Source organism: Ascoidea rubescens (assembly GCF_001661345.1).
Source record: "Ascoidea rubescens DSM 1968 unplaced genomic scaffold ASCRUscaffold_1, whole genome shotgun sequence".
Lineage (NCBI taxonomy): Eukaryota > Fungi > Ascomycota > Saccharomycetes > Ascoideales > Ascoideaceae > Ascoidea > Ascoidea rubescens.
In genome coordinates, this window is record NW_017962913.1 from 285,789 (window position 1) to 309,187 (window position 23,399).

General features: G+C 32.7%; 12 protein-coding genes across 12 annotated transcripts; 7 read left to right on the top strand and 5 right to left on the bottom strand.

Moving 5' to 3' along the window:
- Positions 1 to 723: 723 nt before the first annotated feature.
- On the top strand, positions 724 to 1,079 carry ASCRUDRAFT_73229 (uncharacterized protein). Its single transcript, XM_020192194.1, has one exon. It carries the CDS (start codon positions 730 to 732, stop codon positions 907 to 909), a length of 180 nt encoding a protein of 59 aa, XP_020049656.1. The 5' UTR covers positions 724 to 729; the 3' UTR covers positions 910 to 1,079.
- Positions 1,080 to 2,156: 1,077 nt separating this feature from the next.
- ASCRUDRAFT_78480 (uncharacterized protein) lies at positions 2,157 to 2,801 on the top strand (the record flags this gene model as incomplete). The annotated part of the gene is made up of 1 exon (XM_020194255.1): positions 2,157 to 2,801. One exon carries the CDS (start codon positions 2,157 to 2,159, stop codon positions 2,799 to 2,801), a length of 645 nt encoding a protein of 214 aa, XP_020049657.1.
- A 1,813-nt stretch (positions 2,802 to 4,614) lies between these two features.
- On the bottom strand, positions 4,615 to 6,126 carry ASCRUDRAFT_23842 (uncharacterized protein; the record flags this gene model as incomplete). Its single annotated transcript, XM_020189808.1, has 2 exons — positions 4,615 to 5,824; positions 5,936 to 6,126. Coding segments are annotated over 2 exons (1,401 nt in total), but the record flags the coding sequence as incomplete, so codon positions are not given.
- A 1,347-nt stretch (positions 6,127 to 7,473) lies between these two features.
- ASCRUDRAFT_28748 (U6 snRNA-associated Sm-like protein LSm8) lies at positions 7,474 to 7,865 on the top strand (the record flags this gene model as incomplete). The annotated part of the gene is made up of 2 exons (XM_020190070.1): positions 7,474 to 7,722; positions 7,824 to 7,865. The coding sequence occupies 2 exons, from the start codon at positions 7,474 to 7,476 to the stop codon at positions 7,863 to 7,865; spliced, it is 291 nt and encodes a 96-aa protein (XP_020049659.1).
- On the bottom strand, positions 7,543 to 8,887 carry MDE1 (methylthioribulose 1-phosphate dehydratase MDE1). Its single transcript, XM_020192195.1, has 2 exons — positions 7,824 to 8,887; positions 7,543 to 7,722 (listed from the first exon to the last, which is right to left on the bottom strand). Exon 1 carries the CDS (start codon positions 8,867 to 8,869, stop codon positions 7,877 to 7,879), a length of 993 nt encoding a protein of 330 aa, XP_020049660.1. The 5' UTR covers positions 8,870 to 8,887; the 3' UTR covers positions 7,543 to 7,722; positions 7,824 to 7,876.
- Positions 8,888 to 9,225: 338 nt separating this feature from the next.
- On the top strand, positions 9,226 to 13,789 carry ASCRUDRAFT_88897 (uncharacterized protein). Its single transcript, XM_020195014.1, has 2 exons — positions 9,226 to 11,649; positions 11,683 to 13,789. The coding sequence occupies exons 1-2, from the start codon at positions 9,581 to 9,583 to the stop codon at positions 13,496 to 13,498; spliced, it is 3,885 nt and encodes a 1,294-aa protein (XP_020049661.1). The 5' UTR covers positions 9,226 to 9,580; the 3' UTR covers positions 13,499 to 13,789.
- Positions 13,635 to 15,898, top strand: ASCRUDRAFT_94828 (uncharacterized protein). Its single transcript, XM_020195161.1, has 2 exons — positions 13,635 to 13,869; positions 13,997 to 15,898. Exons 1-2 carry the CDS (start codon positions 13,771 to 13,773, stop codon positions 15,758 to 15,760), a joined length of 1,863 nt encoding a protein of 620 aa, XP_020049662.1. The 5' UTR covers positions 13,635 to 13,770; the 3' UTR covers positions 15,761 to 15,898.
- Position 15,899: 1 nt separating this feature from the next.
- On the bottom strand, positions 15,900 to 16,721 carry ASCRUDRAFT_83321 (uncharacterized protein; the record flags this gene model as incomplete). The annotated part of the gene is made up of 1 exon (XM_020194838.1): positions 15,900 to 16,721. The coding sequence occupies exon 1, from the start codon at positions 16,527 to 16,529 to the stop codon at positions 15,900 to 15,902; it is 630 nt and encodes a 209-aa protein (XP_020049663.1). The 5' UTR covers positions 16,530 to 16,721.
- Positions 16,722 to 16,795: 74 nt separating this feature from the next.
- ASCRUDRAFT_73235 (IMP dehydrogenase IMD4) lies at positions 16,796 to 18,975 on the top strand. The gene is made up of 2 exons (XM_020192196.1): positions 16,796 to 17,360; positions 17,681 to 18,975. Exons 1-2 carry the CDS (start codon positions 16,904 to 16,906, stop codon positions 18,793 to 18,795), a joined length of 1,572 nt encoding a protein of 523 aa, XP_020049664.1. The 5' UTR covers positions 16,796 to 16,903; the 3' UTR covers positions 18,796 to 18,975.
- A 461-nt stretch (positions 18,976 to 19,436) lies between these two features.
- Positions 19,437 to 20,459, bottom strand: ASCRUDRAFT_73236 (40S ribosomal protein eS1). Its single transcript, XM_020192197.1, has one exon. It carries the CDS (start codon positions 20,318 to 20,320, stop codon positions 19,553 to 19,555), a length of 768 nt encoding a protein of 255 aa, XP_020049665.1. The 5' UTR covers positions 20,321 to 20,459; the 3' UTR covers positions 19,437 to 19,552.
- Positions 20,460 to 20,721: 262 nt separating this feature from the next.
- On the bottom strand, positions 20,722 to 21,627 carry IRC21 (Irc21p). The gene has a single exon (XM_020192198.1). The coding sequence runs from the start codon at positions 21,546 to 21,548 to the stop codon at positions 20,799 to 20,801; it is 750 nt and encodes a 249-aa protein (XP_020049666.1). The 5' UTR covers positions 21,549 to 21,627; the 3' UTR covers positions 20,722 to 20,798.
- A 360-nt stretch (positions 21,628 to 21,987) lies between these two features.
- TEM1 (Ras family GTPase TEM1) lies at positions 21,988 to 23,354 on the top strand. The gene has a single exon (XM_020192199.1). The coding sequence runs from the start codon at positions 22,296 to 22,298 to the stop codon at positions 23,256 to 23,258; it is 963 nt and encodes a 320-aa protein (XP_020049667.1). The 5' UTR covers positions 21,988 to 22,295; the 3' UTR covers positions 23,259 to 23,354.
- Positions 23,355 to 23,399: the final 45 nt, after the last annotated feature.

The window sequence follows — 23,399 nt, forward strand, 5'->3', positions numbered from 1 at the left end:
AGAACAATTTTCTTTAAAAAAAGGAGGAGAACACAGAACATAACAGAAATCCTTTTTTTTTTTGTTGTTTAACAGAACTGATTATAAATTAAAAGAAGAAACATAATTATACTTTATAAAATTGGCCACAAATTTAAATTTTGGTAATTTTTTGTTTGTAGATATGGTTCAGTGTGATTTAAATCTGATTTAAATTTGATATAACTTTAAATAAAAACAGCATCAATTACATCGAAATGAAAAAACGGTTGAAATGACAAAAGCCAAAGCGAATCTTGAAATCTCTTATTGGAGACACATTTGATGTGTCCTGATTCGATAGGTCTGCTAATTTTTCAAATGAATCAGGTAAAAAACAACGATTTGTGTGCGTAAGGCAGCAGTCCGTGTAATAAGGCCTTTTCATAAACAGTTTCTTCAATTCAAACAGAAGAATAGATCAAGACCTGACTTTTTATTGTTTTTTTTTTCGATCGAGTTTAAATTGATATTATCGGTGTCAAATCTAATGAGTGATAGAGAATCCAAGCCCTTATTGAGAATATGTCTCATTAATATGACAATGATTATTCATCATTATGATTGACAGTCTGTGTTGATTAAAAATCATCTTGAGATTATCGGTTTCTTTAATTTCTCGAAAGATGGTACCAGTGATCAGGTTCTTATGCACCAAACACAAAGAGCTGCCGAACGGTTAGCGAACAGAGGATCGGCAGGTCTCAGAACATGGCAACAGAATCTTCGTCAGTTAGAGCTTTGGAGTTTGATTTCCAGAATAGAGTTACGGAGTACAGGAAACAAGCTCATTTGCGCAGAGAAAAGCGCACGGGCTGGAGACCCAAAGCGTGTTTTCCAAATATGAAACGCGGCCAAAGCAGAGCTGAGACACTGTTGCCAGCACTTTGAGGCGTGATGAAGGCGCATCCAACGTCTTCTGCCGCAGCCGCATGCTTTAAATGTGCCGGGCCAGGTTTTAGTATCAAATGCAGCACTGCGTTGCGTTGCGCGTTGCGAGAGCCAGAGAGACGGTGCAGGAGAGTTGTCTCGATTTCCCGATTGGTGCAGGAGCGGTTTTGGGGTGGTATAAAAGGTGTTGTGGAGAGGTATAAAAGAGGTGGAGGTGGATTGGAACCGGTCTGGAACTGGTTTTGGAGCTGTTTCTGCTTTGTTTTGTCTTGCCTCTCTTGTTCTGCCTGTGGTGCTTTGTTTGAGCCCAGCTCCAGCTTCTGCTGGCGACAAACCTGCTTTTTCCTCTTCTTTCCAGCACCTGCACCATTTTGTGTGGTTGTTTCTCTCCAACTTGCGATTTTTGAACCACCATAAAGAGCTTTTGTCTCATAATCATCGAACTCTAATCAAAGAGATGATTAGTAAGTTTCGAGTTAAAAGCAAAAATTCTTCGTTTATCTTTATCTGTGCTTTTCTACTAATTGTGCTAGTTTTACTTTTTGATTCTTTTCAAGCTCTAACAATTATCTGTTTAAGTAAGTTTAGTGCTTTAAAATAGCTTGCAACTATTTGAATATTATTTTAGTATGATTACCAATTTGAAATTATTCCAAATTATTCTATGAGTTTGGGTGATGGTTTGGGCAACTTTTTCACAATTATTTTTAATTTTTGTTAATTAATTGTTAATTGCTAATTTGTTTTTGATTTTGGTTCTCTGTTTTCAAGCGATTTGTGTTAAATTGTATAACTTTTTAATATTTTTTAACAATTTTTTTCACAATTTTTGATAACCTTTAATAATAAAATTATTTTAAATTCACTAATACTGCAATTTTATTCCAAAATTTGCTAGATTATTTTTGTCCAATTCAAATTAACTTCTCTGTGTAAAAAATTAGCTTACTAGTCTTTTAATGACCAATTCAGTTTTTAGTATTTTGTTTTGAATTAATATTTTTTTGTTTTTTTATTTTGCTTATTCCATGTTTTTTTTTAATATAAATAATCGCAAGTATCCTTGATCATCTTATTCTTTTTTTCTTCTTCTCATCTCTGCATTACTTCCCACTTCCTATTTCAAGTCAACACTTCAACTAACTATTCATACAATCTACTTTCCTATTCAATAAAACTAATCTACAAAACAAACAATATCTTATACAAATCAATTTCACTCATACTCATTATACCCACTTTTGAAAATGGATTACGAAAACGAATCTAATTTGGCAAATTACCCAATGATGCCCCCAATTCCTTACAACTATCTTACTGGCTATTATTCCAAACCAAGATACGTACCCTTCTGGCCTGTTAATTACTCCAATCCATACTTCCTTGAGTATGGTGATGAAGATGAAAAGACCAAAACCGATAAAAAGAACTCCGAAAAGAATAAAAAGGACAAACTCAGGTTCTTCAAAGTCCAAATCTCAAATTACGAGGAAAACATAACTGATTCCAATGGCGAAACAACTACAAAGAGAGCTGAGTTGCCTATTTTCTCCTTTCCATACGAAAGCTCTAAAAACTTCAATTCCTTCTTAGAAGCATTGAAGGGCGCTTATTCTGAGATTCAACCTTTGCTAACTCCTGAAAACATCTCCATTTTTATTCAAGAAGATAACGCCAGTGTTTTGCCTAGTCATTGGGAATCTTTTATCAAGCCTGATATCAATGTCTCTATTATCTTAAAGAAAAAGTCTTTGCCAAACAAAGTCAAGACAATGAAAACTCCTCATGGCTACTACTACGATCCAAAGATCCCAACTTATCTCTACAACATTAAAAAGAAGAAGTATTTTAAAATTAGTGATGAATATAAAAATGTCATATTCAAAAACTAAGAAAAACAACAACAACAACAACAACAACAACATATAACTTTACATTCAAAAAAAAAACTTCATAAAAAAAGGGTTTTTTTTATAATCATTACTGATATTCATTTTGTTTTTTATCATCATTTATTATCACTATTATCCACTACACTCTAATCAATTTTTTTTCTAATTCCAAACTTCCTTTTACCTCAACTAGAAGGTGATTTCTATTATCTCATTGATGTTTTTTTTCCTATTCTTTTTTGTTGCTATCTTAGTTTTTGTCTTTTACCTTATATCTTATACCCCATATCTTATTTTCTTTACTCACAACTTTTTTTTTGTTTTTTTTGGCTATTTCTTATACTATATTCCTTTTATGTTTGTCTTATACCTATCTTATTTTTGCTCAAGAGAGAAATATTATAACCTTATTACTTTTATATTGCCAATAGTTAGCTTCTACTTTATTTACTTTATTTCTTTTAATAAATCAACCTTTTCGGTTTGTCATCACAATTCTTTGTATCAATGTTTTGTATTTACAAAAGTAGTATTCAACTGAACAGCAACAGAACGCTCTGTCTATGAGCATATTACTGCAATTCTCTTCTTCAATCGAATATATCAGCGCTAACTCTCGCCAGCACCAGTTTGCCACGAAAATGTTGCAACCGTAAAACTTGTCAGTTATCAAACACCAAACTTAATGTTGATCCACGAACTTAGACTGAGCAGCTGAAACATTTGCGACTTCCAATCCAATTCCAGCACAAAATAAAGCCAAATGTTGCCTTGAAGGGAAGAACACAAAGAGTCAAAACAACCCAAACTCTAAGCGCTGAGCAGGTTTGGCCACTTTGGCTCGTTATTCAAGGAGAGAAGAGCTCTTTTATGATGTATTTTGAGTGCAAAAGAGTCAGAGTCAGAGACAACCTGGAGCAGAGCAGAAGATGGTGCATCTACAAAGAGAGGAAGGTCCATTTCGTTCTGTAGTCTGGTGTTTTTATATATTGATATTATATAAGTTATGAATTTTTTCAAATGAAGAAGTGGAAAGTGAAATTGTTAGATTTGTTCAGGAAAACTATGGGTTGATTTGAATTTTGTTTCCTTTATTTTTGTTTTAGATATATAAACAAACTTTTAAAGTTAATAATAGAAAGAAGAAAAAGAAAGAAAAAAAAAATAAAGGATTTGAAAAAAAAATATATTCCAAGATAAACAAACAAAACAGAATAACAAAGAGAGATGAAAAGCTCAAACGTAAAAAACAACTCAAAAATAAAAGAAGACTTAAAATAAAACAAAATTTTTCTTTTCTCGGCAGTATAAACAAAAAAAAAAAGATGAATCCCATTATTAATAATATAATTTGAATAACAATTAAATAAATAAGTAAATTAAAATAAAAAAAAATAAAAAAATAATCAATTAAATAAAAGAAAAATTGGTAAAAAAAAAAGGAAATTAATTTTTTTTAAGATAAAAAGACAAGGATTAAAAAAAATGACGATTAAAAAATACAATATTGTTAAAAAAAAGTTCAATATCTTTTGCTGTTTGTTGTTATTTTTATTTTTGTTTTCATTTGAATAAGAAATGTCAGAGTGAGTAAACAAAAATCTATTACCATTTTTTTTTTTGATTTTAATTTTAATTTTTTTCTATGATAAATCACTAATTTTTACAACAATAACAATAACAATAATAATAGTTAATAGATGGCAATGAATGAATACACAAAGTATTAATTAAAACCTTTTGCTAGATCTATTTTTCTTGCAGGTAAATTTTGATGGGTTTGCAAGTGCAATTGTAATTGTCTTGAAACGCTGCTGCCTCTCCTAACTTTACTTATATTACCAGTAGCAATATTTCTTAAAAATTCGTCTTTGTAGGACTCAGCGATTTGCCATTTCATGCCTTTACCAGGCTCGTCAGGTCTTCGTGGGACTTTTTCAAAGGCTTTATTCAAGGAGAGATTATGCCTTATTGAGTTTTGCCAGCCAGTTTTGCTGAATCTGTAAAAGGCGTAGTGCTTTGAAATCCAGTCATAAATTTCGCTTAGTGATAGTACGCCCTCTGGATTTGATAAAATAGCTTGGGTTATCATTGTAGCATAGGAATAGGGAGGTTTGATATCTTTTGATTCTTCTTTGGATAGGTCTTGTTCTAAATTGTGTAGTATGTTATTTTTGAGAGCTAGGGAGTTTGGGATCATCAAGTTATTTGAGGCGTTTATATTTTGTAGTAGATGAGTGTTGTTGATGTTGTTGTTGTTGGATGAGCCGTTTGATAAAAGGTTTGAGTTATTATGTGAGTTGATGTTGTTGTTATTGTTGTTGGATTGAGAGATGTTATTTATTAAGGGGTTGATGTTGTTGAATATTTGGAAGCCTTTGATGTGGTTAGCCATGAATGGGTAATTGACGTAGCCATTTTTATTTGAATTTGAGTTTGAATTGTTTGAATTGGTTTGATTAGAATTGTTTTGGTTTGAATTTGAATTTGAATTTGAAGATAGATTTGAGATTTGGAATTGATGGTTATTGGATGAAGAGGTTGGGTTGACTATGTTGTTGTTGTTGTTGTTATTATTATTATTATTATTATTATTATTATTATTATTATTATTGATGGGGTTTATGGTGGTGAAATTAGTGAAAGTTGATTGATTGTGAGGATTTGGGTTGTTGGATGGGTTTACTGAGGATAGTTTTGAGAATTTTGAGGATAGTTGTGATAGGATGGATTGTGCTATGGTGGGAGTTGATTCAGGCAATATGAACATCATTTGAGTTCCACCAATGTCTATAACGTTGCCTGAATGCAATACTTTTGGATCAGATGCTTGACCAAAGGGTATTCTTAGGTTATCGATTTTTGCACCATTTCTGCCAGTTACGTGGAGTTCCCAGTTTCTTGTTGAGAGGTTGTAGGAGATGGTCGCATGTTGTCTTGAGACGACTTTGGCAGGGCCTAGGTCTATGTCGACAGTGTTTGGGTTTGTATTGGAGGAGGGATTGGAGGTGGACTGGTTATTGCTGCTGCTGCTGTTGTTGTTGTTGTTGTTGTTGTTGTTGTTGTTGTTGGAAGGAGGAGGAGGAGGTGGTGGTGGTGGTGGTGGATTGTTGTTGGTGGAGTTGTTGGAGGACAGGTTGTTGACTTCAGTGTTTCTGCCTATTTTGATTTTTAGTGTTTTGACGTAGTAGGTCCAGTTTGAGCCAGATATTTTGGCATAGGCCTGAACTTCGGTAGCACTGTTTTTGTCATTGGCATACTGGTCAGATACGACAGTTTTCTGATCGGAGGGAGAGGATAGAGAGGCAGTGACGATGTTGATTAGTTCAAAGGGATCATCGTAGTTTAGATTGAATTGGTTCTGAATTGAAAGAAAATACAAGAAAGGTAGTGAATGGATTAGATTTTTGATTTGTTTTATAAATATGGAAGAACAATGTATTAATTTATACTTGATTCATTATATTTAGATAAATACTTATTTAATAGACGAAAGATTTGTAATTGATTTGATAATTCAAAGTGAGGGGAAGTCAAATAATAAGATGATAATCGATTGAGCTATTGAGATAAAGAGTGAATTGAATTGAATTGAATTGGATTAGATTAGATTGAATTGGATTGGATTGGATTGGATTGGATTGGATTGGATTGAATATTAAATAAGTAAATAAATAAATAGGATGAATGTAAGTGAAATAAATTAATAGATTGATAAAAGAGAAAAAAAAAGTAATGTTAGTAAGATATCTTATAGTGCATTTAAAATTTAAAGTAAAATTTGTGTAACAATGTTAAATATATTGGTAATCTACCGATATATTTAACAATAACAGTAATAATACAGTTGCTGCTATTATTGTTATGGTTTTTTGTTTTGTTTTGTTTACCTTTTCTTCGATCCGTTGAGTGGACTTTATGCTTTGAATTCCCATGACCATGAAAGCAGATGAGTAAGTGGTGAGTAGTAGAATAGAGAAACAGTAGAATGGAATAGAAAGAAAGATATAAGTAGGAGAATTAATAGGAATTCATGCAAGGTGATTGCGATTGAGTAGCAGTTGAAGAGAAAGAGGTTTTGTTGGAGTGGTTTGTTTTGGTTGATCTGATTTGATGGGATAATTTTTTTTTTCCGTCAAAATTTTTTCTTTCTGGAAAAAAACCAGTGGAAAGGGATGGAAAAGTGAAAAAACGAGCGAAAAAAAAGACGAGAGGGATGGGGGTGAATTGGGGAGAGGGAAACAAGGGAAGCACTAGGAGAACAAGACAGGAAGGACGAGAGACGAGAAGAGGAAGGGAGCGAGGAGTGGGAAGCTCAGGCAGCACAGGAGGCAGGAGCGAGGGACGGGGGAGTGGTCGAAGAGGTAAACAATGGAAAGGTAAACAGAAAAAAGGTAAACACAGGGGCGTGCCGCAGAGGCAGCAGCGGCGAAGGGCCCGGCGGCAGCGGCAGCAGGGGCCGGCGCAGGACGGGAAGCACATACCTCACAGGAGTCGTCGAGTGGGAGCTTGGAAGACTGCGACATGGCGTTGGTGGAGCAAACTCCTCTCAACAAATGCCAGCGGCCCCCAAATAGCCCGGCGTGAGCACGTGCTCTGAGCGTGACTCGTGTCGGCGCTTATTGCGCTGGGAGGGCCCTTCCCCAGCGGCAGCACAGGCAGCACAGGCACCATGAGCTATCTTCTCGACTTCCAGCACGCGTTGGTCAGCGTTGTTACCACCGACGGCAGGCTCTTTGTGGGTCGCTTGGAGGGCTACGACTTGGCCACAAACCTCCTTCTCGCCCACACACACGAGATGGTTGTGTCGCCCGACGGCACTGAGGTGCTTCCCTTGGGGCTTTTCATGCTTAGAGGCTCCACTGTCGTGTGTTGCGGCTTGCTTGACGAGGACCTCTACGCGAAGATCGACTGGGCTACGGTACGTACTGGCGGTTTTTCAACCAATGCAACATCAATTCAATCTTACTACTTACTAACACAGCTCCAATATGCTAAATGCAATATGCAATATGAATATAGGTAAAAGGCCAACCACTCAAAAGCACCAAAAACTCGTACTGACCACAGAGACACTAGTATCCTCCCTTGTCATAAACATCCTCACCATCCTCGCTGGACAAGGGTATCCTGTTCTGTATCATCTTAATTCCAATCTCCAACAAATAATCAATGGCTTCGTTATAAATTTTTGCTTTCCAAATATCTTCTCCCCAAACATATATTCCATGTCTCTTAACCAACACTGCCGTTGTATTGGGAAATCTTTCAATTGCCTCCTGGAGACTGTCCGTTAAATCCTCTTCAAAATTCTTGTTATCAATAATTGGAATAACTAAATTCTCGTCAAATCTCAAATTCCTCTTTTCTTTCAAAAATGGTATAGCTTTAATTTGCTCAATATGCGAGATCCGAAAATAATTCTGCTTCTTAATCAACAAACTAATCAAAACCGCATTTTGAGAATGGGTATGAATACACGCTCCACTGTTTCTCAATTTAAACGTAGACAAAAATAATGGTGTGCATTGACTGGGCTTATACGTATTTTTCAGCTCCCGAACTCCTTCAATCTCGTTGGGCGTGTACAAATATTTACCACTGTCTTTGTAGTTATCAATAAGCCCATCGTACCCGTACCCTCTTTTGATCTCATTTTCTTTCTCTTCGCCGTTTTGGTAATCTCTCAAAATAAATATCTCGTTGGGCTCGATCTTCTCCTTTTGCACCCCCGATGGCGCCAAATAAATTAGCTTTTTCTTTCCATCTCGAATGCTCAACCCTCCACCGGTCCCTGTAACCCAGTTGTTGTAATAAAAATCTTTACACAACAGGCAGATCAAATTAATAGGATGCTCTTCATCTTCAATATCGTACTCAACTATATCTCCAATGTCTCCGTTCTTATGAAGTCTATCATGTTTGCGAACCCCTTGAATTCTTTCAAGTTTTTCGGCTCGATGATCATAACCATGGTTGTGGACATGGTTGTGGCCATGGTTATGGCTTTTAAACCCATGCTTGCCGACTCTTTGTCGCTTCAGGTCCAGTTCCAACTCATATGTCATCTCCACTTAATATCCTTGTAGCACTCTTATAATATTCCCTTAGCTGGATCGAAAAACAAAACACTCCCACTTTCCTCGCTTTTATACTCGATGAGGTCCCACAGCTGTGGCCCCATCTCTTCTATCTCGGCTCACGCCATACACGTGGAAATGGCGTGAGGTTATCACCAGGCCTCCGCTATAGCCCTCTACTACAGACCCTCACCAACGGGGTCTGCGCTATTTTCTTATCAGCTCCCGCTTTTTTCTGGAATTGCTCAACTCTCGATTGCTTTCTGATACTTTAATAAATAGTTTAATACTTTAATAAATTAAATACTGTAATACAAGATACTTAAACAATTGACCATACTTTCAGCATACTTTCAGCATATTTCCAGCTGAAATTGCCTTTACACCAGATCTACCTCCAACCATTGCACCTCTGCTCCTGCTCTATTGTGTTTCACTGCCCAAACCAATCCTTCCACAAGCACTACCTCCCATTCTTTTTATTTGTTTTTATTATTATTATTTTCACTATTATTATTATTTTCACTATTATTTTCAAAATCTCTCAAATTTCACTACATCACTACTTATCTACTAAATTAATGACCCATATATATCCTTATATATATCTCCCGTTTTATTTCTTATTTCTTATTTTCTAATTTCATCATTTCATTCCACAATTTCTTAATTTCTTGATTTCTTAATTTCACATCAAAAATGGAAATCTTAGTCTTCTTTAATAACCTATTATTTTACTTTTCTTCCTTTCAATTTTTCTCTCTATTCCTAATTCCAATTCTTTTATCAATCAAAATCCAAAATTACAACAACCCAATCCTACTCAAATCTTGGATAAAATTTCTACTCATCCTATCCATCTACAACTTCTTTTCAAACAACACAAACCTCTCATCACTACCCATCACCACCACTATCATCAATACTTGTATCAACGCTTATCCTCGCATTAAATCATTCATACCCATTTTATCCAATCTATTCAACCTACTCTTCGTCTTTTGGCTATTCAACCCTTACTACCAAGGCTACATTTCTCTATTCAATACTCTATTCCTCAACTTCAACTTCTTCAACTGCTCGTTATTTCTCTTCAACACTATCTTGAAATCCACACACTTATTCCTATTAAACTCTCTCAATTACCTGCTTAAAAACTTACATTTCCTTAACAACATATCTTTTCTATCCAATCTAAATGACTTCCTAATCAACATCAACCAATTTATTACAATAAACAATTTCCACACCACCACTACCATAACCACCACCATCACTGCTAATAATGACAATTATATCATAAATTCAACCAAAAATAACTCAAACCAAAGCATAAATAGCGAAGCTGCTGATTGCTTCTTTTCAACTTTAAATAGCTACAAATCTCATCATAAAAGTAAATCTCTAGCAAGTGATCTTAACACCGATAATACTCACAATATTCTCAGTAACATTCACAATAATATTCATAATGTTACTGATATTGATAATGATAACGATAATAATATCAAATTATCTCATAATACAAAAAACTTATACCTAACATGTTTACTATTACAATTCAATGAAAAATTAAACTCAAACAAAATTATACTCAATATTGTAAAATTTCTTCTGGCTTGTCTTCAAAATATTTTCCACTTCTTCTTTTACCCATTCAATCTACTCTTCTCAAAATTTATTCCATCAACTCTTAATAATAACAATAATAATAATAATAATAATAACAATAAAAATCTAAAGCTAAACTTAAAACATTCAAACGATTTCAATGATTCAACCATAACAACTCTTAACTCAATCAATCTCGATACAAATAACAAAATTCATAATAAAACTCATAATAATCATATCAAAAATGTAACTTTCAGTTCTAAAGAAAACATAATAATACAAAACTCAAACCTCCATCAAAATCAATCCAATTCAAACACAAACTTAAATATATCAAACTCACTGGTAAAATTTAATATTCCAATGATTCATATCAATAATACATCTGATGGTACTTTTTCAAATAACCATAATAATCACAATCACAATCACAATCACAATCACAATCACAATCACAATCACAATCACAATCACAATCACAATCACAATCACAATCACAATCAAAATCAAAATCAAAATCAAAATCACAATCATAATGATAATTATAACTATAATTATAATTATAATGATATAAACGATAATGAAAATCACGACAACTCATCTACATCTCTATACTTTTTAAAAAAATTAACAAAATCCTCAAAATCAAGATCCAGATCAAAATCAAAATCAAGAAATTCCTTCGAAATTAATAACAATACAAGATTAAGATCAAATTCAAATTTATCATTCGACTCTAAACTTATATGCGATTCAACAACTCTGATCAATGAAGCAAGTATATCCCAAAATAACGATAATAACGATGCCTGCAGTGATAGAAGAAATTCCTTCAAGGATTTCTTTAGAAGATCTTCCACCATTAAATCAAGATCAAACAGTAGAGCAACTTCCCCGGTCGTAAATAACATATACCAACAATCTCGTTTATCCTTCTCAAATAATAATATCACTAATAACAATACAAACATTATTAATAATAGTTTAAATCTAAATTACTTAAATGCACCTGAAAAAGTCAAGACAAGAGTTGAAAGACAATCATCATCTACATCAACTATTATGCCATTACTAAATGACCATTATTTAATCAAGAATCAATTAAATCATAAGAAATCATTAAGCGATCACATTTCCATTGAACCAATAATAATTAATAATAATAATAATAATAATAATAATAATAATAATAATAATAATAATAATAATAATAATAATAATAATAATAATAATAATAACAAGTTTAAAATGAACAAAGAATATATTAACAATAATACACCGTTTGTAACGCATGGCATATATAATGGAAATAAGTTAGATACTCCATTTGTATATGACAAGCAGAAAAATTTGACTACCTCCACTAATAATAATCAGGAAAATCAAATAAAGATGAGAAAAAAATCCAGCACTTTTTCATTTGGAGATACTTCAACGCCATTAAAATGCATTCCATCATTAACAGTGTATACTAATAATGTTAAAATATCTGATTTAAAATTCAAAAAAGCACGAAGTAAGAGTCCCACTTTAAAGAATCTTGTTCATAAGCTTAATTCATCTCGAAGATCATCTTTTGAGGATATAAATATAATTAATAATACTAATTATGACAATGATAATGATAATGATAATGAAAAGTTGAATAAAGAAAATAAAGAAAATAAAGAAAATAAAGAAAATAAAGAAATCAAAGAAATCAAAGAAATCAAAGAAATCAAAGAAATCAAAGAGCAAAACGATAGAGATGTTCAGAAAAGTAATAGTAATAGTAATAGTAATAGTAATAGTAATAGCGATAAAAATAATAATAAAGAAAATGAGGATGGTTGGATAGAATTAATTTATAAGTCAGGTAAAAAATTGGGATTTGGAAGTGAAAAAAAAATTGAGGAGGAGAATAAAGATCAAGGTGTGAAAATTAGTGATTCTAATAGCTCAGACCAGGCTGATGATACACAAAACTCAGTTGTTGAGCTGAAAGTGAATTCAAGCTCAAATTTCAATGAAAATAGTAAGAATAATCGAAAAATTAATCATACACCAATCAAGACATTAGAGGAACCCTTTACACCGAGTGGTAGTACGAATAATGAAGGAACACCAAAGGCTATCCATAAATCAATTAAAAGTTATACATCAATTGGGATAGGAAATCCATCACCTGGAATAAGAACTATGAATTTAAATTACACAAGAAAGGATAAACTTCGACATGAGAAGGAGAGACAAAAATTCAATCAAAGTTATGAGTATATAGGTGACTTTCCAGGTGGCGGAAGCAACATTATTAATAATTACAGCAATTATACCAATTACAGGGAATTACCTAGATCAAATTCAGCAATAAGTTTATCAAAAAGATTAACAACACAAACAAGTTTTGTTAATTTTACACAAAAAATGGCAAGGACAATGACTCCCTCACTAATTACAGAAAACAGTATAGAAAGAATCACGCCTCGAAACAAAACCAGCAATAGTAGTACCAACAACAGCACCAGCATTATTCAGATTCCAGAGGACGACTACCATTTCTTGTCGTATGAGTATCCAGTGAAGAAAAGTCTACACATGAACACAAAAAGGGCCGAACCACGAGGAGAACAAACTTTAGACGAGAATTCTGGCGAACTGGTTGGACCCGGAGGTGACAGCACAACCAGCAAGAACAGTAAAAACAGCAAAAACAGCAAAAACAGAATTCTGATGAGACGCTGGCAGTCGCTCACGAAGAACATACGGATACGATCCGGGACGAAAGATGGCCGGGACGACGAGTACGACACTGATGATCATCGAGAGCTGTACTTTTACGGCGACACGCACTTTTACAGTGAGACCAGCGTCGCGACGCGAGATGTGACGCGCAGACATCGCCACTCTCATCTGCACACCAGCCTCCTCAACCATCGCTTGAGCGCGCACTTGAAGCGGTTGAAAAATGGCAACGTCTACACAAACTTTGCGGAGGAGCCTTATGTTCTTCCGCTGGCGCAGTAGCACGGGGCTACCACGCAATTTCAATCACGTAAACGGTGTTTTGCGCATTTTGCACGGGGTAGCCACGAGAACTTCAAATGTAAACAAAAACAAACACAAATCAAAACAATCAAATCAACAAATTTCAACATCTGTTTGATCAATTTCTGGTTCTCTTCGAAACCTTTCCATTGCCTTTGGTTCTCTTCAATTCTCTTATACAACTCAATAAGGGTGCTCTTCTCTTCTGGTCTCACTTCTCTCTATCTCCAATATTCAGTTCTTATTCAACAATGTCCAATGTCTTGAAGGACTCTAAGAGACCCAATTTATACCCAGACTTGAAGATTAGTGCTGATATTTCAAAAATAAAAGAGAGTTTATCTCCAGTTGTATGTAATTTATTATTTTTTTTTTAAAAAAAAAATTTCTGGACTCATTTATAATATCCATCAACTTTTTTTAGCAATTATACTAATTACTTTTTTTCATTTTATTTTCCTCTTTTGTTTCTCGTAGAGAAGGTCCCCAGGCCGATTAGTGGATGAAAATGGTAACCCAGTTGGTATAAATAAACCTCCAGAGAGAGTAATATCTCCAGTTAAATTCATCTCTTTAAGAAAATATGATAAAGACATTTTTAGATCACCTATTGTGAATTCAAATATTAATCAAAATAATATAAGTTTGACTCAAAGTGTTGATAGAAATTCGGTTTTTACTAAATTAAAATTGATCGAAAGATCATCTAGTTCCAATACACACACAAACTTTAATAGATTCTCTAATAATCATAATATTAAAAATTCAATTTATGATACTCCTTCAAGATTTCGTTCAAGAATCAACAATAATATAGATAATTCAATCGTGAAATTATCTCATAGTATAAACTCAATTGATCATAAAATTAATACTCTTAATAATTTTAAATTTAATAATATTAACAAGAATAATAACGATAATCGTGATAACGATGATGATAAAAAAAGAATTTCTTCAATTAAATCAATCAATAAGATCACTAACATTGATACTAATCTTATTAATAACGAAAAAACTAATTTAAATTCAACTTCAATTTCCTCAATCTCTTCAATCTCAAGTTCTCCCATTCATAATTCTTTATCGCATATAAACGTCAATAAAAATAAAAATAAAAATAAAATAAACATGAACATGAACATGAACATGAACATGAACATGAATATAAACAGTAGTCCAACTAATAAATTGTTAATTGAAAAAACACCTAAAAAATTAAAATCTTGCTTAAAATTACCTACCAAAAAAAATAGCATCTTTGAAGATGATCAAAAAAATCTTGAAATTAAAAAACTATTAAATACTATTGATGCCGACAAAAATGATGAAAAGGCTTTAGAACAAATTTTTACCAATTACAAGATTTCTTCTCTATCATCCAAATCTTCTTTATTATCTTTATCACCAGAAAAATCTTCAATTGACTCAATTGAATCCAATTCTTTGATTCTGAGCTCTTATTCAAATAATAACAATCACAACAATAAGAACGATAATAATAAAACTCTTGCAGGAAAAAAAAGAAAGTCTGTTACGTTTGAAACGACCATTGAAGAATTAAATGAGGACAATTCAATAACTAATAATAAGAAAACTAAATTTAATGAAGATAATAACAGTAATAATAGCGAAAATCAAAATATTCTTTTAAACAATATTGAAAATAATATTGAAAATAATATATTTTTCAATGAACATGAAAATGAAAATGAAAATGAAATTTTAGAAAATATTTATAATATAACTGAAAAAATGATTAATCAAAACAGAAAAATTAAATTGAAGAATATTCATGATCATTCAGCCAATGGATTAATTAAACGTAATAAAATGATTAATGATAGATTAAAATTAAGATTGCAATTTCCGTCAATTCCTCAGCCAAAGATAAAGACATCCGAAATCTTTAAAGATAATTTAGATAATAATGGTCAAAATGAGAATGATAGTACAAATCATAATAATGACCAGAATCAACAAATCGATAATAATGATAATAATAATGATAAAAACGATAAAAATGATGATAATAATAATTCAATTGAAAGAGAACGAGAAAAAGTGAGAATCGTTAACATGAATAGAAATAAAGTCGAGACTAAATTGAATTGTTTAATACGACAATGTTCATCAAATGCTACTAATATTCAGTTATTAAGCACCCAGCTTAACAATTTAAGTAATAAACAGATGGAAATAATGAAAGAAATTAAAGAGTTGAAGAGGATGCTACTATAATTATATTATAATTATACTATAATTATGTCATAATTTTTTTGATATATTTTTTTATTTTTTATTTTTTATTTTTTATTTTTTATTTTTTTATTTTTTTATTTTTTTATTTTTTTTCTTTTTCTTTTTTTTTATTTTTTTTTCATTTTTTCTTGTTTTGATTAATTTTTTTGGATAATTGAAAAATATAAGCTTTGAATTCATTCAAATAAGATAATTTTGAAGACTTGTATTTTGTTGCATACTCATATTCCTTTTCGATACAAATTGTATTTGGATTTTTACAGTCTGGGTTAAGAATTATATAATATTTATGTAATAGTTTTAATAAATTTAATCTGATATCAACAGGAGCAGGACCAACAGGCAAGATATTCCTTGGAGTTAAGAATTTAGCATCAGGAACAGGCTTGCTTAATTTCAATTTCTTTTCGTTCTTATGCTGAGGATTGTTGGTATCACTTTTACTGTCTATCGGGAGAGGTCTCTTCGGGCTATCAGAAGCGCTGACAGAGTCTGTGGCTTGAGCAGCCAACTTCTTCTGAAGATTAAGTAGCTTGATCTTCTGGTCCACTTTCTTTCTTCTCTCTGTGACCTCGTTCAACTCTTCAACCCAATAGTTTTGTTTCTTAATCTTTATTCCTTCGATCTCATCAGGCTGGTTGTGCTCAATAAGCGCTGTGTCTCCATGGTAGAACAAGCAGTTGACTAATGTGCAATTCTGAGCAGGACAAGGTACGTTTCGAAACAAGTTCAATCTTGACTTGAACATTATCGCTATCTCTAACGCTGATTGATTATCTCTGATTATTGTTGATTATTGTTGATTACTTTTGATTACTTTTGATTATCTCTGATCTGTTCAATCACTTCCGAACGTTTTTCATCTCCCGCGGCCCGCGGAATTTCTCCCATTTCAACAGGGCAACTTTTTTTAAACGCTGACTGAAAAATTTTTCGATATAAAACGCGGTTTTTCTTCTCTTTCTTCTCTCTTTCTTGTTTCTTCTTTTTCTCCTTTTCTTTTTTGGCAAACACTGCCTTTCCAGATTTGCCCTACTTGTGCGCCAGCGTCACCAGCATCACCAGCGCTGTCATCCGCCTCACAACTGCTCTTTTAAAGCTTCTTTTTATCTCATCGTCAACATGTCTATCATCCAAGACAACACCACCGCTCTTGACTTTCTCTCCAGTTACGACTCCAAAGATGGCCTCAATGTCAACCAATTGATGGACTCTAAGACCAGAGGTGGGCTTACCTACAATGATTTCTTGATCTTGCCTGGCAAAATCAACTTTCCATCCTCTATTGTCAACTTAGAATCCAAATTGACCAAAAAAATCACTCTCAAGGCTCCCTTTGTCTCATCACCAATGGACACTGTCACTGAAGTTAATATGGCTATCCACATGGCTCTTCTTGGTGGAATTGGTATTTTGCATCATAATTGTTCTCCCGAAGAACAAGCTGAAATGGTTAGACAGGTCAAAAGATACGAAAATGGTTTCATAAACAACCCAGTGGTTGTTTCTCCAGATTTCACTGTTGGCGATGTGAAAAAGTTAAAAGAATCTTTAGGTTTTGCTGGATATCCAGTTACTGGTATGTATATCTGCGTTGCTTTTCAATCAATTTCACTATCATTTTATTGTTTCCAATTGTTTTTTTATAATGATGATCATCAAAAATTTAATAACTTTCGTTCTTCCGATTATTGAACAAACGTTCTTGTGGAAATCTTATTCAATTCTGAAATTATTCCTTAAACAATAAAAAAAATATACATTTATCGAAATTATTAAATCTTACAATAAAATTTTGAAATTTTGAAATTGTGAATCAATCAAAATTATAACTCCAATATCATCAAATTGAATTTTTACTAACTGACTCATAATTTTTTTCTATTTTACCTCGCTTAGAAAACGGAAAGTTCCCCGGAAAACTAGTCGGTATTATTACATCTCGTGATATTCAATTTCACGAAGATAATTCAACAAAGGTCTCTGAAATTATGACAACTGATATAGTCACTGCTCATAAAGGTATTGGTTTACATGATGGCAATGAAATATTAAGAAAATCAAAAAAGGGTAAATTACCAATTGTCGATTCAAACAATAATTTGGTCTCTTTGTTATCAAGAACTGATTTAATGAAAAACTTAAATTACCCAAATGCTTCAAAATCCCCTCAAACTAAACAGTTATTATGTGGTGCCGCCATTGGTACTATCGAAGCTGATAAAGAAAGATTAGCAAAATTGGTTGAAGCTGGTCTTGATGTCGTTGTTCTTGATTCCTCTCAAGGTAATTCTGTTTTCCAATTAAATATGATTAAATGGATCAAACAAACCTTTCCAGATTTACAAATTATTGGTGGTAACGTTGTAACTAGAGAACAAGCTGCTTCTTTAATTCAAGCAGGTGTAGATGGTTTAAGAATTGGTATGGGTTCAGGTTCAATTTGTATCACTCAAGAAGTTATGGCTTGTGGTCGTCCCCAAGGTACTGCTGTATTTAATGTCTCCGAATTTGCAAATAAATTCGGTGTTCCATGTATTGCTGATGGTGGTATTCAAAATATTGGTCATATAACTAAAGCAATCGCTTTAGGTGCATCAACTTGTATGATGGGTGGTATGTTAGCAGGCACTACTGAATCTCCTGGTGAATATTTTTATAGAGATGGTAAACGTTTAAAATCTTATCGTGGTATGGGTTCAATTGATGCCATGCAAAAGACTTCTGTCTCTGGTAATGCTGCTACGTCTCGTTATTTTTCGGAATCAGATCAAGTCTTAGTAGCTCAAGGTGTTTCAGGTTCAGTTGTCGATAAGGGTTCCATTAAAAAATATATTCCTTATATTTTTAATGGTTTACAACACTCTTGTCAGGATATTGGCGTTCAATCATTAGCCCAATTAAGAGAAGAAGTTGATAATGGTGATGTTCGTTTTGAATTTAGAACTGCTTCTGCTCAACTTGAAGGTGGTGTTCACAATTTACATTCATACAACAAACGTCTTTATAATTAAATTATAACTTAATTATAAGCTTTTTCTAACACTTTTTTTTAACTTCTCATAAATTTTTTTTTTCTACTTTAATTATATATTCTCTTCGGCTGTTATAAAAATATTTTTCTCTTTGTATAATTTTTTAGATTTTAATATATTCGCACTATTTCGTTAATACCTTAGTTTTAATCTCATCCTCAATTAATAAATATATTAGTTTATTAGTTTATTTTTTGTGTTTTACAGTATATTAAAAAGGTTTTAATGGTCAAATGAATTACAAAATTTGTTCAATGGAAGAAAACTGAGTAAGTAAACAACAAATTCATTTATAAGACAATAAATATAATATACAAGAATTTAATCATATAGATAATAATTATGAAAACAAATTCTTTATAATTCTTTATAATTCTTTATAATTCTTTATAATTCTTTATAATTCTTTATAATTCTTTATAATTCTTTATAATTCTTTGTAATGTTTTATAATTTTTTCTTTATCGATTTTGTTTTAATTTTTGTGACAAGTTTTGTGAAAATTTCTTGATAATAATGTCAATGATAATTTTTTTTGTTTCAATTATTTTTAGTAAAATACACCCATAAATACTCAATTGAAATTAAAAGAAATCATATATAAAAAAAAAAGATTAAGTTTTCGGTTTTTGTTTTAAAATAGCTTGGATTGCAATTAGTTTTTAAATTTTATGTGTTTTTATTAATAATATTAAAATATATTTAAATAGATATTTTGAATTATTAATTAATATGATTAAACAACTTCTAAAACTTCATCTTTAAAACCAGTAACTTTCTTTCCTTGTTCGTCAGTTGAAGATTCACCGTGTAAAGATAATAAAGCACCTAAATCGAATTTTGGTTGTTTTAATAATTTGACTTTTCTAATGTGAACATCTTTTAATGGATAGTTTGAGTGAGTTGATTTTTCAATTTCACGACCAATAATTTCTGGAATCAATTTAGAGGTTAATTGAGATAAAGTACAGTTGGAGACTTCTCTTCTCATAATTTCAATCATTTTCTTTCTAACTTCACGGATTTGAGAAGTTTGAGCATAAGTAGTTTTTTTGATTTGATTTTGTTGTCTTTTGGTGAAGGCAATTGCAAAGACTCTTAAAACGTAGTCATCAGCGGTTTTAACAGTGACATTTGCTTCGATAAGAGTTTGCCATTTTCTGACTAAAGATCTTAATTTATCGGTTGTAAAATCCATTCCATGGAAATTGGTTAATAAATTTTTACCTTGGACTTCATCGACTCTTAATTTGACTTTTCTGTAGGAATTGTCACCTTGAGATTGTAAGTCAGCTAAACAAACTTCAACAACACGACCTCTTAAACCATCAGCGGCATTTTTAAGACCAGTTGAACGATTGATTAAAGTCTTACCAACGTTTCTGTTATCAAAAGTTGATGGAGCTTTAATATCATACCATTCTTTTCTTGTGAATGGATCAACAACCTTCTTCTTAAGACCTTTTTTACCTTTGGAAAGTCTCTTATTTTTACCTACAGCCATAATTTGTCTTCTTTATTTGTGATATTAATAATAGATAGTAACAATAATCAAACTAACTACTTAATTTTTAATATTAATAAGGTCCTGATTATTAAAATAAATTTGTGAAATCAACACAATAGTGAAAATTGGAAAATTGATAGTATAAGCATGAGAGCCAGGGCTTTAAGCGGGAGAGCAGCTATGAAAGAGCACACGAAGAGAAGGAAAAAGTAGTCACACTTCACGTGCCAAAAGGTACTACTGCGAGAAAGCACACTCAACAAGACACACGCGGTCTCAGTTCAGTTAAATACATGATAGCCCTACTTGGTAACCCGTGACAGATTTTAAAGCTATTCAAGAACGTGATCAGTGCCCTCGGATATAGTTGTTATCTACCTTTAATTTACCCTCAATGGAGAAAATCGATATCTGAATCTAAGTAATTTAAGTAGAAGCGAAAAAGAATTGAAATAGAATTAGAGATTTAAGAATTTTACTCCTTCACATAGAAACCAACCAAGCACTCGTCAAGCATTCTTTCAGCATTGATCCAAGAGTGGTACTTGTTGAATAGCAATGTTCCATCTTTCCCAGCGCACTTCATCAAGTAGTCGACACCTCCAGGATGATATTTGAGATAGGAAGTAATGTTATAGACTTTGTTATGGATGCAGATCCAGCAGTCCTCTTCTTTATTGTGTTTCTTCAACTCCAACTTGGTAACTCTTAAAGGGAATTGATCTTTAGGAATACCTCTAAGGTTGGCACCGGAGCACTTTAGGTTTCCCCAATCGAGTTGGGAATATCCAGGCTCGACTCTAAACTTCTGTCTTGGAAGTGGTCTCTTTGCAGATAAAGACGACTTTGATGGCGGTGGTAAAGATGGCACAGACAATGAAGAGCGGGAAAATCTGACATTCAAGTTATTGTTTCTCTGCCCCACATTTAGATTGTTGCCTAATCTGTTATTCACCATTTGAGGATTAGCATTATTAATACGATTAACATTATTGGCATTCAAATTAACATTGTTAGACTCGAGGAAAGTGTTTATTTTATTGGAATCATTGAAATTTAAAATAACATTGTTTCTTTGGCTGTTGCTGGTATTGATCGTAGGAGCATAGTTGTTACTGGGTCTTAGTATGCCCAACCTCTGACCAACGGGCATAAACAACGAGCCGCTGTTATTGTTACCACTGCTAGTGTCGTTTTTAGTATTGTTAAGTTCCATTTGCACCATTTGAAAACACCTGAGCTGTAAAATAATAGTCGAAATTACAATTGCTAAAACCTGCCACTGGAAACCTATATCTGGGGAGTATAGATGCCTGTCGCCATTCTGTCCTTTGATAGTCGACGGATTAATAATACAGCTTTTCTGTTACTCTCATCGCAACATAAGATTCCCTTCTAGCCCAGTTTGGAGAACATTACCCTGAGCTGAGCACACGCGTACAAATGCATAGAATACGCTGATGTACATCAACGCAATGCACTGCATCATGTGATAAATGCATATTCACGCGTGTGATCAAACACCGAACTTCTTCCGACCTGTTTTTTTCTTATTTACGGTACACTTCCGTCCCATCCCGTGATTGTTTACCTGAGCTGCGTTTTCTCCAAAAGTAAACAAAACAGATCAGCTCCTACAAATTTTGAGGAAGGAACATTTTGAAATTGGATGAATGAACAATAAACAGCAAAATATCAACAATTGCCATTGGACATTGACTTTCCCTTTTTGATCAGAGATATATTGCACATTGTGATCCAGACTATATTATAACCAATTTATTGCTACGCTTTTTGCTTGTTGCTTTCGCATCTTTTTACTGGCCACCATCCCCCTTAGCTAGATGTTCATTTCTTTTGTTTATATTTATTTCCAATAACAACACCAACACCAATCCCTATTTATTTATTATTTATTTCTTTGTTTGTTTATATATACCCTACCATCTCTTTCCTTCTCCAAATGCAAATAATGCTGAACACTGACACCACAGTAACCTCTTCTAGTATCCCCAGACCCTCTAAATCTAATACCAGATCTTCCAGGAACAAATCTACCACCACATCCAACAATAATACTGACAACTCAAATGCGTCCCATTTTAAAGACAAAGACAAAGATAAAGATAAGGAAAAGAATAAGAACTCTATTTTAAATACCTCTTCTTCTTCTGTATCTTCATCATCTACCACTGCAACCACTTCAACTACCAAATCCTCCTCCTCTTCCTCCTCTATTTCTTCCAGCAGTCTCGCTAATGATAATAATGACCATAAACCTTACGGCAATAAAAACACCACCAGTAACAGTAACAATAAAACAGTACATTCTTCTTCGTCGTCTAAACCAAAAAAAAACTCAGTCGCCCTAAAAGTTGGACTTATTGGCGATGCCCAAATTGGCAAAACCTCTTTAATGATAAAATACGTCGAGGGTTATTACGATGAACTATACACTCAGACTCTAGGTGTCAATTTCATGGAAAAGACGATTCAAATTAAAAACAATGAAATCACCTTTTCAATTTGGGATTTGGGGGGCCAAAAGGAATTTATCAACATGCTACCTTTGGTCTCAAATGATGCTGTCGCGATCTTATTCATGTTTGACTTGACTAGAAAATCAACCTTAAATTCAATTAAAGAGTGGTATAGACAAGCAAGAGGTTTCAATAGAACTGCTATTCCTTTTTTAATCGGCACAAAATTTGATCTTTTTATAAATTTTTCCAACAAAGACCAGGAAGAAATTACAAACCACGCTCAGAAATTCGCAAAAGCAATGAAAGCATCTTTAATTTTTTGCTCAACTTCTCAATCTGTTAATATTCAAAAAATCTTTAAAGTCATATTAGCCAAGGCTTTTGACTTAAAATTATCAATTCCTGAAATCTCAAATATCGGTCAACCTTTACTTTTATATAATATAGATTAATCTTAATAACAGATAAGAAAAAAACAAAAAACAATGCATTAACAAAAGAAACAAAAGAAACAAAAAAAATTTTAAAATTTAATCAAAATATCTAAAAAGCAAAAATTAAACACTAAAAAATGAAAAAAAATAATTTAAAAG

Bases quoted from the DNA above. Each gene is read 5' to 3' on its own strand.
- IRC21 (XM_020192198.1), bottom strand. From the start codon at position 21,548: ATGGTGCAAATGGAACTTAACAATACTAAAAACGACACTAGCAGTGGT.
- MDE1 (XM_020192195.1), bottom strand. From the start codon at position 8,869: ATGACATATGAGTTGGAACTGGACCTGAAGCGACAAAGAGTCGGCAAG.
- ASCRUDRAFT_94828 (XM_020195161.1), top strand. From the start codon at position 13,771: ATGTCCAATGTCTTGAAGGACTCTAAGAGACCCAATTTATACCCAGAC. The intron at 13,870-13,996 runs GTATGTAATTTA...TGTTTCTCGTAG, and splicing joins AAGAGAGTTTATCTCCAGTT to AGAAGGTCCCCAGGCCGATT.
- TEM1 (XM_020192199.1), top strand. From the start codon at position 22,296: ATGCTGAACACTGACACCACAGTAACCTCTTCTAGTATCCCCAGACCC.
- ASCRUDRAFT_73229 (XM_020192194.1), top strand. From the start codon at position 730: ATGGCAACAGAATCTTCGTCAGTTAGAGCTTTGGAGTTTGATTTCCAG.
- ASCRUDRAFT_73236 (XM_020192197.1), bottom strand. From the start codon at position 20,320: ATGGCTGTAGGTAAAAATAAGAGACTTTCCAAAGGTAAAAAAGGTCTT.
- ASCRUDRAFT_73235 (XM_020192196.1), top strand. From the start codon at position 16,904: ATGTCTATCATCCAAGACAACACCACCGCTCTTGACTTTCTCTCCAGT. The intron at 17,361-17,680 runs GTATGTATATCT...TACCTCGCTTAG, and splicing joins TGCTGGATATCCAGTTACTG to AAAACGGAAAGTTCCCCGGA.
- ASCRUDRAFT_88897 (XM_020195014.1), top strand. From the start codon at position 9,581: ATGGAAATCTTAGTCTTCTTTAATAACCTATTATTTTACTTTTCTTCC. The intron at 11,650-11,682 runs TAATAATAATAA...TAATAATAATAA, and splicing joins TCCATTGAACCAATAATAAT to TAATAATAATAATAATAATA.